The 15,106-nt window shown below is 44.3% G+C and overlaps 1 protein-coding gene across 3 annotated transcripts in view; it reads left to right on the forward strand.

Annotated features, from left to right (window-relative positions):
- CFAP74 (cilia and flagella associated protein 74) overlaps positions 1-15,106 on the forward strand; it is an 80,790-nt gene that overhangs the window by 16,582 nt on the left and 49,102 nt on the right. For all 3 annotated transcript variants that reach the window (XM_060276180.1, XM_035120977.2, XM_060276181.1), the window contains exons 8-14: positions 12-122; positions 222-324; positions 3,192-3,349; positions 5,282-5,489; positions 7,176-7,379; positions 9,464-9,637; positions 11,146-11,264. In XM_060276180.1, coding sequence (XP_060132163.1) covers positions 12-122; positions 222-324; positions 3,192-3,349; positions 5,282-5,489; positions 7,176-7,379; positions 9,464-9,637; positions 11,146-11,264 — 1,077 coding nt within the window. The remainder of the gene's footprint in view (positions 1-11; positions 123-221; positions 325-3,191; positions 3,350-5,281; positions 5,490-7,175; positions 7,380-9,463; positions 9,638-11,145; positions 11,265-15,106) is intronic.

Genomic DNA, 15,106 nt, shown 5'->3' on the forward strand with positions numbered 1-15,106 from the left:
CTTCTCTATAGAAAAATACAGAAAGCCAGGGATGATTATGAGCACCGTCTTTCCAAAGCATTGGAAGATGCTCAGAGGAACCATGAAAAAGCAGTCAAGTTTCTGAAGAAAAGTTTGGGAAGGTTTGCCATTTGCACTTCATTAAAATTTTAAGTTTTCAATAACAACGCTGGGAATGATAGATGCAGCCATGAACTTGACTGGATTTGCTCCTCCAATAGGATCCGTGACAAAGAAGCAAGCAAGGAACAGAAAAACCAGGAATATATGCAAAAGAGGATGGAAACTGTTTTGTCCCTGAAGAACAACATATCTTACAATCGGGTATTAGCTTTATTTTGAAGTTCTTTGATTTTTCTAAGCATGCCTTGGAGCCCTTGGGTAGACCAGCTTTCCCCACTGAGGAGTCTCTTTTAGCATCCTCTTGACAGGACTACACAGTGGTTAAAGTGTTGGGCTAGGATTCAGATCAACCATGAAGCTCAGTTGATGACTTGGGGCCAGCTGCTGTGTCTTAGCCTAACCTACAGTACCTTACAAGGTTGTTGTGAGGATAAAGTTTGTGTGTGCAGATTATGTGTATTGCTTCAAGTGTGGAGGAAAGGAAGGATATATATGTAATAATTACAATCTGCCTTCTAGCAAGCACCAGTGTTGCTATTATATGGAAGGTGGAGAGCATTTGAAAAGCTGGAACGCTTGCAACCTGTTTCAAGTCCAGTGGAAGCTCACTGGCACCTTGATTAGATTGGAAATGGATCGCACTTTTAAAAACCAGTTTTTACTCTGTATTGAAGTCAATGTGTCTTCAGTTACAGGTAGGTAGCCGTGTTGGTCTGACGTAGTCAAAACAAAATAAAAAAATTCCTTCCAGTAGCACCTTAGAGACCAACTAAGTTTGTAATTGGTATGAGCTTTCGTGTGTATGCACACTTCTTCAGATACCGAGCTTTCGTGTGCATGCACACTTCTTCAAATACCGTGTTTCCCCTATTTTAAGACGTAGTCATTTTATAAGACGTAGCAGGATTTTTACACTTTTGCGGAATTAAGCCATACCCCGAAAATAAGCCATACCCCGAGCCAGCGGAACCCAGCATGCCGGCCGCGGCAGGAAAAGGAGGGCTGCTGGGTTGGTGCCCGGAACCGGCTACTGCTGCTGCTGCAGCAGCGCCACTTAGAATGAGACCGCCGAGCGCCCCAGCAGCGGGACCGACAATGTGCCCAGCAACACAGCACGGAGCGCCCCAAGCCACAACAGCAGGAGGAGGAGGATTCAAAGGGCTGGGTCCCGGAGACTCAGGGCGCTCCGCGCGCCGCCTCCTCTTTCTCCCGCGGCTCAGCACCTGGAACTGGTTGCTGCTGTTGCTGCTGCTGAAGCGCCGTGCAGCTCTCTATCCGTCCTCGCCCTCAACTGCTAATTTCTCCCTCACACACGGGCGGGGGGGGGGGAGAAACAGGAGGAGGCACAAGCACCGTGCGCTCGGCCCTCTTTCGGTGCTCGCACAGAGGAGGCATGAACACGCACGCAAGAAAGGATGGGTGGGGGGAGGAGGAGAGCGGTGTTTGTGACACGCTCGCGAAAGAATGGCTGAGCGGCCGTGCGCACGGAACGGTGTCTCTCCCTCTGTGTGTGTGTGTGTGAGAGAGAAAAGGCGGGGAGCGAGGAAAGGAGACAACTGGGGCGGGGAAGAGGAGGAGGAGGCTTTCCGCAAGGCGGAGGACTGAGAGGCGCTACCAAACAGGAAGCGCTGCCACCGAGCCAGGAGCCGCTCCGCGCTTCCCTCGGCAAAAAAGGCGCGACCTGCAGCTGTCACAAAAGCCTCCCCGAGCCCAGCTGACTGGCGGCTGTCAGAGCGCAGACAAGGAAAAGCCTGGCGAACCGCTGACAAGCGGGTTCAAGCCGCTTGTCAATGGACTCAACAAAGGAGGGGGAGGGAGTGGAAGCCTCCGCACACAACAGTACCCCTCCAAAGGCGCCACAAGCCAGCCCTAAAACTGGACACGTGGCCTGAGGCGCGCGAAAACGGCACCCTGCCGCCCAAATACCGGTAGCTGGTGGCGGTTAGAGCGCTCCCGCTCAGAGCGCTAGCCTAGAGCACGGAAAACATGGCAAAAGCTTAAAATTAGCCCGGCCACTAAAGCGCTCCCGCTCCCAGCGCAAGCAAACGGAGCGTTCTGGACTGCTCCCCCTTCAAGCAGCTAAAAAGCCGCTCAACGAAGCCTATGCAACCGAAAAAATTACCCCCCCCAAGGCGCACCCCCCAGCAGGGAACACGCAGTGAAGGTACGGCACTAGGAGGATGAGGGGGTGGGAGTGGGGGTGGGGAAGGGTTAGGGTGGGACAGGGCGGGGATAAGAAGGGATTAGGAAATCAAGGAAACACAAGGGAAACGACGATCCAGCAAGCCTCCTCCTCCGGCTCCCAGAGGCTCGGGGCGCTCCGCGCGCGCTGCTGGGCGACAACCCGGCAAGCCGCCTCCTTGTGTTGTAAGAAGACTAGACTCAGCAGCAGAATAGAAATAAATGCAAAACTGCTTGAACACACCAAATATTTTCCTTATTTTGTGTATCACTTTGCATCTTACTTAAGACACCCACCGAAAATAAGCCACCCTGTGGTTTTTTTGAGGAAAAAAGTTATAAGACGGTGTCTTAAAAAAGGGGAAACACGGTACACTGAAAAAGAAGTCACCAGACCCTTATATATAGTGAGAGGGTGGGGAGGGGTATTACTCAGAAGGGTGGTGGGAATGGGTGATTAACTGACTGATAGCTGTTGATGACTGTTAACAACTGCAATTGGTCTTACAGGAAAAAGCAAGGGGTGGGATGGCTAAAAATAGCTTTATCATGTATAATGAGATATGAATCCAATATCTCTATTCAGACCAGGTCTCTGAAGAATTGTGCATGCACACGAAAGCTCACACCAATGACAAACTTAGTTGGTCTCTAAGGTGCTGCTGGAAGGAATTTTTTTTTAATGTGTCTCCTTGATAACGGGGGCCAGTAGGGCAAACTTCGACCCTATGCCAAAGGCCCTCTTGTCCCAAGGGTCTTCAATTGTGGGTTGATGTCCTTCTGTCTGGCATGTTTAAATATGTAGTGCTCTGCAAATTCATATTAAGTTTCTTTGTTGTGGAACTGTGCACAAATGAATCTAACCCCTCCCCTGCACCAATATGTAGGAAAAGCTCCGAACTCAGCAGGCCCAGAACAAAGCCAACTTTCTTGATGCTCAAGAGCAAGAGCAGAAGATGAAGGAAACCATCGAGGCCCAAGGACACAACGTCACCCGGGAGGCTTTTCTCTATAAAAGACAGGTGGAGTTTGAGAAGCGGAAGAAGTGAGCTGCCACTTTTTTTGGGGGGGGATGGTAGTACTTTTTAAAAAGGAAAAGGAAACTATTTGTGTCTCTTGCAATGAAGATATGAAGTCTCAAACTTAGAGGAAACTACCAAGTGAACACTGGGTTATATAATATCTAACTCTGGAAAGGTGTGGGAGGCATTGCATCACTAAAGACAAAGATTAGATGAAAGTTTTTATGCTTTGCTTGCTGGGTTTATTAAAAAAAGAAAGGAAGGCATTGGCATTCTGCATTAAGTCATTTATATTATTAGGTGCTGACTTTCTAGGGATTCTCTGAGAGTCATCTTAGGCTGCATAAAGGTACCTGTAAAAACACATAAGATTGTCACCCCAAAATTTGTTTAGCCTGACTCTCCTCTAATGAGTCCAATGTAACATACAGTTTGTGATTCTTGTTCCTACTCTCATAACTTGGCTACACATGCTAGACCACACCCTAACTCCAGCTGCTGATAGTAGAGGAGTTCCAGGGATTGCTTACCACAACCAGACCCCTTACTCATGAGGTGTGTGATGACTTTGGGTCTGTGGACACATGTTGCATTGTTACTCTGCAGCCTGGGCTCAAGGACAGAGCGGTGGCTTCAAGGGTCCTTCAGCACGTGTCAACCCACAGGACTCCTCAACGGGATCCTTGGCACCACCGGAAGGAGACCTGGCTTGATCCTCAAGGTCCTCAACTGGTTCGTTCTCTGAGAACTCAGTGTCTGGTACCAGGAAAGAGCAAGTCACAAGTCACAACAATGGAGGTTATCAAGCTCCTGGCATCTGTTGGAGCTGATCGAACTATGGGCTTGATGTATTGGGCAGGGAGTTGGACTAGATGCTCTACAGTGCTCCCTCAAGCTCTAAAAAGTCATTTTGCATGAGTCCCATTGAAGCGAAGAGCACATTTAATGTTCTTGCATGTCTCCTGATAATTTCAGTGGGTCTTGCCCTGCGCAGGACAAGTTGGATGGCTTGAAAAGAGGATTAGACACATTCATAGGATAAGGCTATCAATACCTACTAGCCGTGATACAGCTGGAGGCAGTGATTATTCTGAAAACTGGTTGCTGTAAACCACAGGAGAGGAGAGTGCTCTTGTCCTTGAATCCTGCTTACAGGTTACCCAACGTCATCTGGTTGGCCGCTGTGGGAACAGGATGTTGGATCAGATGGGCCTTGGGTCTGATCCAGCAGGCTTTTCTTATCATAGAAACAGAAAATTGTTAATTTGAAAGTAACCTTGAGGCTCATCTACTCCAACCCCCACAATGCAGAAATCTCAACTAAAGCATCCATGACAGATGGCTATCCATTATGTTTTTAACCTCGTGGATTATGCCTTCTATATTAGAAATGCTTATTTTTATGGGGAAACGTTGCATAGGTGATACACGCACACCTTTTCTCTCTCTGTGTATATATATATATATTACATTATAACTAAGTAGAGGCATATAATCAATGCTCCTACAGCAGCTTAGATACTCTAAAGTGGGAGCAGGCAGGTAGCCAGATGTAAAGCTACTGCTTCTTCCACCCACAAGTCACCCCAATAGCAAATCCTTGAAGACTTCCCTGGCACCTTCTTGCTAACCATCTGGAGCTTCTGTCTCCTTCACTGGCTAGATGCAAACTGCAGAATAGTTTTTGAGCAGGTGGGGCATTGATACAGATTCTAGTAGCTAACAGGTACTAGATAACACAGGTTTACTTAGCTGGCACAAAGTATAAAAAAGCCTTGAAAGGGAATACCTTGCCTATGCAAAGAGAATGCTTGCAGCACTGTATGCCCATTCTTTTTTTCTCTAATCTATAGTCTTTTTTTCAAAATACAATAAAATTCCAGCTGTTTAGGTGAAGATGAAGATCTGACGGTTCATTAGGGCTCTTAGTTTGTGCATATTTGCTTTCAATACAGGGAATTTGAGGAACAGCAGAAAGCAAGGAAAATTGAGATTGTCAGTCAGATTTTGAAGGAAGATGCTCAGATGGAGAAAGTGAAGAAGCAGTCATGCCTACAGACCCTGAAGAGCCAGGATAAGCTTTCTGACGCTGTAAAATGGCGCATGAAAACATGGCAGTACATCAAGAAAGCATGTGATGATGCAGTGCGCACTGTTCCACAGGTAAACAGAAGTGCAGTAGCCTTTGAAACTAAGGCGGGGAAGTTTTTTCAGCCCAAGGGCCACATTCACTTCACGTCAAATTTCCGAGGGCTAGATGCCAGTGGTGGGCAGGGCTAGAGGTAAAAGGGGGTGGAGCAACAAATGCATTTTTTTACCTTTATATATTAGTCCAGTTTCTACAAAAAAAAGCACTTCTTTATCCTCCTTTCAGACAAGCGATAGGCATTGTTTGGGTTCTCCAGCCAGGCAAACATTTGAGGTGCTAAACAAGGGCCAATGAGGGCTGTGGCCTGTGGAGAGTTCTGAGGGCCAGACAGACAGACCTGGAGGGCGGCATTCGCTCCCCACACCAGGCCTGAGGTTTCCCACCTCTGTCTTGAAGGGCTGATAAATCAGTGGTATGGCTGTCCTAGCTTGAAATGCCTGGAGTTCCTTCCTTTGTTGGGATAGGGGTAGGTAAATAGTACCAGACCTGTAGGGCTCCTGGTTCAGTGTTATTTCCACTTTGGGCTCCTTTTGGGAGGAAGGGCTTGATAGTAAGTTAATAAATAATAAATAAGAATCCATTTAGGAATTCATTGGCGTAAGGTGTATTGCTGATGGCCACTAGTTTAGATCCAGATTATAAAGAATGCAGGATCTGTTTTAATTCTAGAAACAGCAGCTATGTCTTGGTAGGGAAGAACAGACTTTATAGATTGGGACTGTGACATCCACTGTTTCCACCCTAAAAACCAACTCTTCAGAACTACTGTTTGCCACTTAAATTTCTATTTGTAGCAATGACACCTTTGGAGATAAATGATAGGAGGAGGGGGAAGGATCACCCTCCTTCTTATACACCACAATCCTGATCCAATATCCCTCCCACCACTCACTATTTCTAGAAGAAAAACAAACCCTAGGGAATGCATAATCTAGCCTGGGTCTTGGCACCTAACTACATGTGATGTTAACAGTGTGATTAGAAACATCAGATGCTGCTTTATCAAGTCAGATTCATTGTTCTGCCTAGTTCAGTATTGTCTACACTGACTGGAAGCAACACTCCAGGATTTCAAGCAGAATCTCTCCCAGCCCAAAGTTGTTGGTTGAGCTTTATTTGCAAAATCTATTTTAAAAAGGAAGTTTTGGAGCTATTTTTAATAAAATATGCCAAAATCAAGACTACCGGCATTGGTTGCAATACGTCTGGATTTTCCTGGACATTTCAGCGATTTCCTCCTGGGCACTGCTTCCGACTGCATTATTCTGGCTATGTCCAAGAAATTCTGGACGCATGGCAACCATAGTCAAATTAGACAAGTTAATAAAAGGTGTATAAATGGCTAAGATAAATGGTTAATAGCTAAGAACTTCCTGGTTTGGTGATATTATTTCACCAAATGCAATTTGATGCATGGGTGCTATTGCCTTAGTGCCCATAGTCTGAGTTTCCTGGAAGCTTCTAATTGGTCACTGTGGAAAGCCAGACTCCTGGACTAGTTTGGGCTGCTCTTGCTTAGAAATGCATGATATGTTGTTTTGTAATATTGTCAAGACTTCTAGATCATTTGTCAATGTAAAAAATAAAATAAATCTCCAGCATTTTCCCCCTATGTAATTTTAATCAGTAAAAGTTTCAAGGTGGTTACTCTGTTTCACCAGGGTAGCTAGCCCGTCACTGGTGTTTTTGTCTTGCAATAGAAACATTGGCGTTCTCCTTCACCTTGTACCTCAGTTGATGACAGAAACTTCCTTATGGGGACATCTCAGGAGATACCAGTAATTGCAGAAAGCAAATACCGAGAGGAGGAGGAGGAAGAAGAAGAAGAAGGGAACACCAGGGATGAGTCTCTAGCAAAGCCAGAGTTTACAGGAATTTGGGACAAAGAGTGCAGCATCCCCCAGGTTCATCATGCTTTACTTGCTTTTTTGTTGATTTTCATTTGGTAGGACCACACTAGATCTCCTTCAGCAGAAGAGGTTCTGCTAAGATAGGTTACTCCTTTTGTCACACGGGCACGTGCCATATCAGTCCTTGAAGAGTCTTACCCTGTTGTTGTGAGAGACCCCACCCACTGCTAGAGATGGGGGAATTTGTCAATTTTGGTTTCTCTCAGTTTCATATTTCTACTTTCAGTTCTCCACATTTTCATATCTTGTTTGCATTTTTTAAAGTTTTCATAAAAAAATATCAGCATTTTTCTGTGCATTTCCCTAACTAAGTTCTACTCAGAGTAAACCCATTGAAATTAGCAAACTTTAATCAGTTGTGTCTATTAACTTTAATAGGTCTACTTTGAGTAGGACCGGCATTGGCTATAACCCACACCTCAATTTTGCCTAATGTACTGATTTTTGCAAAACAGTTTCCCCTAATATAATGCATTTTTGTATGTTATTTGTACTAATGTATACTTTTGTATGCACAATTTATCCCAGTATAAGCATTTTTCTGCTTACTACTTTGCTGGAGAACTGCATTGCAAAATTCAGAGAACTGTGAATCTCAAAAGATGGTTGTGTTTCAGTTTGCTTATTGCTTCAGGAAGTAGAGATTAGATAGCTTTTTAAGCGTATGGTGTAGATATGACCCTAGTTTGCATGTTGAATTAAACCATAGTTTAATTGAATGGAGCAGGACAGAAATTGTCTCTCCTTACATGTCTGTGAAGCTGGCCCTCCCAAAGGACCAGTATATCAATGGTTTTCAGCTTCCTACTATTCTGGGAATTGATGCTTCTCTCATGCCATTTTCAAACTGGCTCCCCTTTGCCTCAATTCTGTTTGGAGAAGTGTTTTGTTTGCCAAAACTCTTGTTAGGATGCTCTGTTTGAAAGGAGCTGAGGTCTGGGACTATTTTCAAAAGTGTTTCTTCTCCTAACTGGGGGTGGGGGGTAGGGAGAGATATCTGGCTTAGTCTTGCCTCAGAGATTTGTGAAGACACATATCACTTCATGTTTGCTGGCTTGTTTGACTGTTGCGACTGAATATGACATTCTGTTGAGTTGGTGATGGAGATGATTTCATGTGGAAAAAAAGAAATCCCTTTTCACCCTGCGCTTGAAACAACAGAGTGACTCTTTAGAGCACTGCAGCAGTGTTAAAGGCTTGGAAGACAAATGAATAATGTACATTCACAAAGTGGAAACCTCTGTTTCACTCTGTTGCCAAGAACCTTTGTGTTCTGTTCTCCAGTGGCTTTTGGGAGACAAGTGTGGGCCAAACTCTGGCCCAGTTTGCACATTGTGACAAACCATAGTTATAGTGGTTTACAATGATAGGGCCTTTTAAAAATCTGTCTCCTCAGTAGTGTATGGATGGAACATATCACAATCCCTGGCTTAGGACAGGATTTAGCTAATGAGTATTATCAGCAGAAGCTCACGCATGGGTGTTTGCTTGTACAACAGGGATCCCCCCTGTGCCTCCATGAGGGGTTGTAGTAACCCTAAAAAGGCTACAGGGGAGGAGGGGGAATGTTCCCCTTCATGGTTACATTGATGGATCAATCAGAAGGGTACACTGTTGAATTCTGCCCCTAGTGGTATGTCTGAACCAGGGATTGTAGTTTTGTTTCTATGCTGTACTCTTGTGTGCAAACAAGGCCATTATGTGATACAGAAGATCAGCCAGGAAGATTTGTCACATTTATTTAATTAAAAAATATATGGCAGAAATTCTTCTCACAATTTGAATCCCCACTGATTTCCACATCATTTTCTCAGTTTACAATCATGGTATTTGAAGCTGGAGTGGGTGAGAGGGTGGGCTTCTGTATGTTTTACCCAATGGGACAATTAGCAACTTTTTTAGGGAATGAGATTAACCTTCTCTTCCCGGTGCTGTGGGCCTCTCTGCAACTGTTAACTAAAGCCCTGCAAATAATGAATAGCCTTAGCAAAAAGGGGGGAAAGGGGGGGATATCCCCCATCTTTGAAGTAATGTAATCATATATCTCCTCCTCCCCACTATGATTTCACACTGTTCAGGTGCCAGATGTCGGTTTAGACTCCAAACCTGTTGGTGCATCTAAACTGGAAAAGGAGATATTTTCTCAAAACTTGGAGAAGCTGCATAGTGGAATTATTCGCAAACATAAAGTCTGTGGACTTGAATTTAAGGGGTGTCCTTTCTATAGCAAGCCAAGCCTCATTCACTTTAAGGTTAGTATGGGGTTTCTGTGGGGGTGGGGGATAGATCAGGGCCTGGTGTTTTTTTTTATTTTAACAAACAACTTTGAGTTTACAGCTCTAGAAAGAATAGAAATGGCCCATTGACTTTCATACTGTTACAATATGCACAAAACAGGATTTCCTACTCTAGCAAAGTTCAAGTTTCTTAAATTGATGATGATTAGGTTTCCATCCCATCCTTCCTCCATTGATCTCAGAGCAGTGTACATGGCCCATTTTTATCCCTGCAACAACCCTTTGAGGTAGGTTAGACTGAAGGCAGGGAGAGAGACAGTGAGACACTGACCCATGGTCAAACAATGGGCATCATGGTTGAGTGGGTGATTTAGTCCAGCACTGCAGCAACTAGACTGTACTTCCTCTCCAATTCTGTTCATCTAAGAAATCTTAGTTGATTAATCAATATCACATAGGCATAGCCTTCCATGCTGCATGCATATTTCTTTATTTGTGTGGAGCAATGTCTTTTTATATATATACAAAGCATCATACTTAAAGAAAGGGGAAACATAAGGCTCTGATATTTCAAAAGGTATGCAACAGATTGACTCAAAGATATTTAAGACACAACAGATTGAAACATATTGTGCATTCTTTTTTAGGTTCATGCCAGAAATAGGGAGCATATGCCTCTCCAGATGTTGCTGGACTACATATCCCATGATCCCTGCGTATTGGCCATGCTGGTGGGAATTGCAATCCAACAACACCTGGAAAGTCATAGGTTCCTCCACCCTGACCTATGGCTGTTCATGTATTTAAAAATAAATTTTAAATAGATCTTGAGCCCAGTTGATCTTTTCTAGCCAATCAGGTTGCTTGTAATTGATGTATTTCATGGATTAATCAATTGCAGAATGACCCTGTTTGATGGAGCTATGAATTACCGCTACAATTCCATACCTGAGAGTAAGCACAATTTATTACTATGGGACTTTATTTAAAAAATATTCACAGGTTTACACTGTAACACAAGGATGGTGAACCTGTGGCTTTCTAGGTATTGTTGAGCCACTATTTCTGTCATCCTTGACCATTGGTTATGCTGGCTAGAGCTGATGGCAGTTAAAGTCCAACAGCACCTGGAGGGCCACAAGTTAGCCACCATTGGTGTAGGCAGTCTTAGAAGGGGTGTTCCCTTGTGTGTGAAAGAAGGGGAATGCTTCTTCTAAGATGGTGCATGCTACCTCCCGTTAGTTAGCTTTTGTTATTACAATTGTTTTTAAAAATAAAAGTACACTGCCAAATTAATCCCTGGTGGAATCAAAAGAACAATTTATAATTAACAATGCAATCCTATACATGCCTACTCAGAAGTAAGTTCAATAGAACTTAGCCAATGGCAACAAGAAAGCCTTTTGATTCCCCTGACTCTTGTGTGATATGAGGGCAGCTCAGCCAGTCACAGTCAATGACATTTCTATCCACCACAAAATCTCTTAGTGTGTTAGAATACCACATGTTTTAATTCTTTCCAGGACTTTGACATTGGTAAAACCTATAAAAAGAAGATGGTTTTGATCAATGCTTTCTATAGCATTAACTACTGCAAGCTGGTGGGAGTCAGTGAACACCTCAAGGATTTTTTCACAGTTCAGTAAGTACATTTGGTTGGATTTTTGCTTCTTCTGGGACTGGGGGTGCAGGGGAGATGGAAAAGAAAATGAGCAGTGGCACTTGTTAGACCTTACAGCTTCCCAGTTGGATGCTTCAGCCACTGCTAACTTTTCTGAAGGCCAGCAATGCGGCAAATGACCATGGTAGTAAAGAAACAGGATTTTCCATTACTGCAGAAGTAGGGAACCTTTGATCCTCCATGTGTTGCTGAACTACATCTCTCATCAGCATGGCCAATAGTCAAAGCTAATGGGATTAAAGAGTGGTAGGCCAACAAAATATGATGGGTCAACGGTTCTCGCAGTCTGTGGGTTCCCTGGGTCCTAACCAGGGTTCCCTGGGTCCTAGCTTCCCCTTGTCATCTCCTGTGACAGAGATGGAAGAAGCTTTGGCCCTTCCTCCCCAAGATGTTGTTGGACCCAACTCCCATCAGCCTTAGTAGCATGTCCAGTCGCCAGATATGCTGGAAGCTGGAGTCCAGCAACACCTGTAGAGCCACAAGTCCCTGATCATTGTATGTGAGGAACCTTTGGTCCCCAGATATTGCTGAACTGCAACTCCCAGCAGTCCCAGCAGGCATGGCCAATGGCCAGGGAGGTGGCAGTTGGAGTCCAGCCACACCTGTAGAGCCACAGGGGCCCCCTGCATTGTTCTACAGAAGAAGTTCAGAATTTACTTCCGAACAAATATGTTTAGGATTGTATTTTAATCAGGGATGCAGAACCCGCAACCCTCCAGAAGTGGTTGGATGATAACTACCATCAATTTCAGCCAGCATGACCAATGAACAGGAATGATGGGTGTTGCAGTCCAACTACATGGGGTGCATGTTGCCAATCCCTGTTGTTGTTGTTGTTGTTGTTGTTTAGTCATTTAGTCGTGTCCGACTCTTTGTGACCCTATGGACCAGAGCACTCCAGGCACTCCTGTCTTCCACTGCCTCCCGCAGTTTGGTCAAACTCGTGTTGGTAGCTTTGAGAACACTGTCCAACCATCTCGTCCTCTGTCGTCCCCTTCTCCTTGTGCCCTCAATCTTTCCCAACATCAGGGTCTTTTCCAGGGAGTCTTCTCTTCTCATGAGGTGGCCATAGTATTGGAGCCTCAGCTTCACGATCTGTCCTTCCAGTAAGCACTCAGGGCTGATTTTCTTCAGAATGGATAGGTTTGATTTTCTTGCAGTCCATGGGACTCTCAAGAGTCTCCTCCAGCACCACCATTCATGAAGCTTGATTTATTTCCTTTGGTACCTGAAACTTAAGAACATAATGTTGATTAGCAAATTCATATGGTGAAAGCACAACTTTATTCCTGTGTTGGCACGTATTAAGCAAGCACGTGGCTAGCATTTTCGACTACATCCTCTTCTCGACAAAGATTACATGCTGCAGCAGATTTGCTGCTAGGGGTGGCTCTTGGAAAGAAAAGATCTGTGTGGATTGAACTCGGGCTCTCTAATACTCTCATCTCAAGTTGAAAGCTGTAAATTAGCAGCTTATTACAGTGACCGGTTTTAGCCAAGCGTTCAGAAATTATGCTGTAAATCAAATGACAACTTGACATCTTACTTTCATGTCATCCTTTTAAGAGTCCCAATCAGGGATTGGTTTGCCAGGCTGGATTATTCCCTACCCCACCCCGGCCGCCCTGGAGGCAAGAAACTCTACCTTTGCATGCTTAAAAATAGTTACAGTGGTTGTGTGTCATGTGACAGAGCTCTCTCTTCTTATGCTAAAGATGCACAGCACTGTTACACTGGTGTGTGAATTATCAAATATCAAATTCAGAGCAATAATAATGATAAATACCGTATATTCCGGTGTATAAGACGACTGGGCGTATAAGACGACCCTCAACTTTTCCAGTTAAAATATAGAGTTTGGGATATACTCGCCGTATAAGAAATACGACCCGGCGCATAAGATGACCTCTGACTTTTGAGAATATTTTCCTGGGTTAAAAAGTGGTCTTATACGCAGGAATATACAGTACTTGAAATGTATAGAATACTTTCAAGAGTTCAATGTATGTTGCATACCACCACTGCATGTGACCCATAGTTAATGGTGTATAAGCCAGTTTTCCCCACTTTGTTTCCCCGCCTCAAAAACCCCCAGGAAAAACAAACAAACCCTGTTTTAGCATTATGCTTGAATCAGGGATTATGGTTTGTTTTGTTCCAAAGATATCATAATTTGTAGCCATGGCTTACCGCTTTTGGTTTGTTTATTTTTTTATTTGTACATTTAACAAGAAAAAAAGAAAAAGATGAAATAAAATTAAAGAAGAAAGAGAAGAGAAAAAACATTATATATATATATATATATATATATATATATATATATATATATATATACACACACACATACATACATACATACATATATAATAAATCTAAAAGGTGCATGTGTGTGACTTCCAACCTTTCTCCGAAACCACTTGACCGATTGCATTCAAATTTTGACACAACATCCCAAACGAATACGCGAGGTATCTTAGGCAATTCGCGTAGAAATGTCACACCCCCTCCTCCTCGGTCACACCCCAATGGCCGTCTCGAGCCCACCTCCGACGTACCCCAACGGCCGCCTGGAGTCTACCTCCGACACAGGCCACACCCCAAAGTCACCGCCACTGGTGCCTCCAACCCACCTCCGACACAGGCCGCACCCCAAAGTCAGGCTGCGGGCAAGAGACAGACCGGCTGCTGGCACCTCGAGAGCCAGGTCCCGCCCATTGCCACTTCAGTCAACATCGCAACCTCCATTCCAAAGTCGCCACTGCCACCACCTCCAGAACAAGGGGGGCACTCACAGGGATGTGCTGGGGGTGGGGGGAGGAGACTCCACGATACCTCATGGGTCGGGACAGGGTGGGGATGGTCACAAGGATGAACCCACATCGCTACCCCCACCCCAAAGTCGCCGCATCCCCCGCCTCCAGAACAAGGGGGTGGGGCCATTTATAGGGATGTGCAGGGGATGGGGGGAGGATACTCCACGATACCTCATGGGTTGGGACAGGGTGGGGACAGTCACAAGGATGAACAGGGGTAGGGGGGAGAGTGGGGGGACTCACAGGGATGACCCGGGGTGGGGGGAGGAGGGGGTGCAATACCTCATGGGTAGGGAAAGGGTGGGGGGAGTCACAGGGATGACCCTGTGTAAACAGAACACGCATAAAACATTTCAACAAAATGAAGGGCTACTCTCAAGGTAAGGGGAGTCTGAGGATCCATTTAACAGACTGACCCACAGCAACGTGTGGCTGGGCCAGCTAGTGATACATAAAAATACTACCAAGAATACTACTAATAGACCATCATCAGTTCACATCATGAATAACAGTGATCATCTGTTCATGAATCTTAAATTAAGCATATAGATTAATATAAGACTTCCAGATGGCCAGATAGGTATCCATATGAGATTGATACAGATAAGAAATATATCTGAATGTAGCCAGGATTTTATTGAGAACAACCACCCATGATGTGAAGTAAAACATGTACGTCTTTTGAAAATTGCAGAGCAGTTCTTCAGCCCAGTGATGTGTGCAGAAAGGCACGTACCAGGGTAAAGTGTGCATTCTAATAGGAAAAGTTGTTTTGGAAAAATGTTTTTGTTAGGAGAAATTTACTGATAATTTTAATGATAATTTTTTAAAAAAATTTGAACAGTTGTTGAAATATGGGGAACTGAATTTGAGATTGAAAAAATTAGAAACTGAAATGGACAGATTCACCTATCCCTAACTTATTTTTAAGACCATTTCTCCTTTATTTTAATAAGGACTGTAAAAGAAAACATTAAATCTGTTGTTGCC

Source organism: Zootoca vivipara, chromosome 6, assembly GCF_963506605.1.
Source record: "Zootoca vivipara chromosome 6, rZooViv1.1, whole genome shotgun sequence".
Lineage (NCBI taxonomy): Eukaryota > Metazoa > Chordata > Lepidosauria > Squamata > Lacertidae > Zootoca > Zootoca vivipara.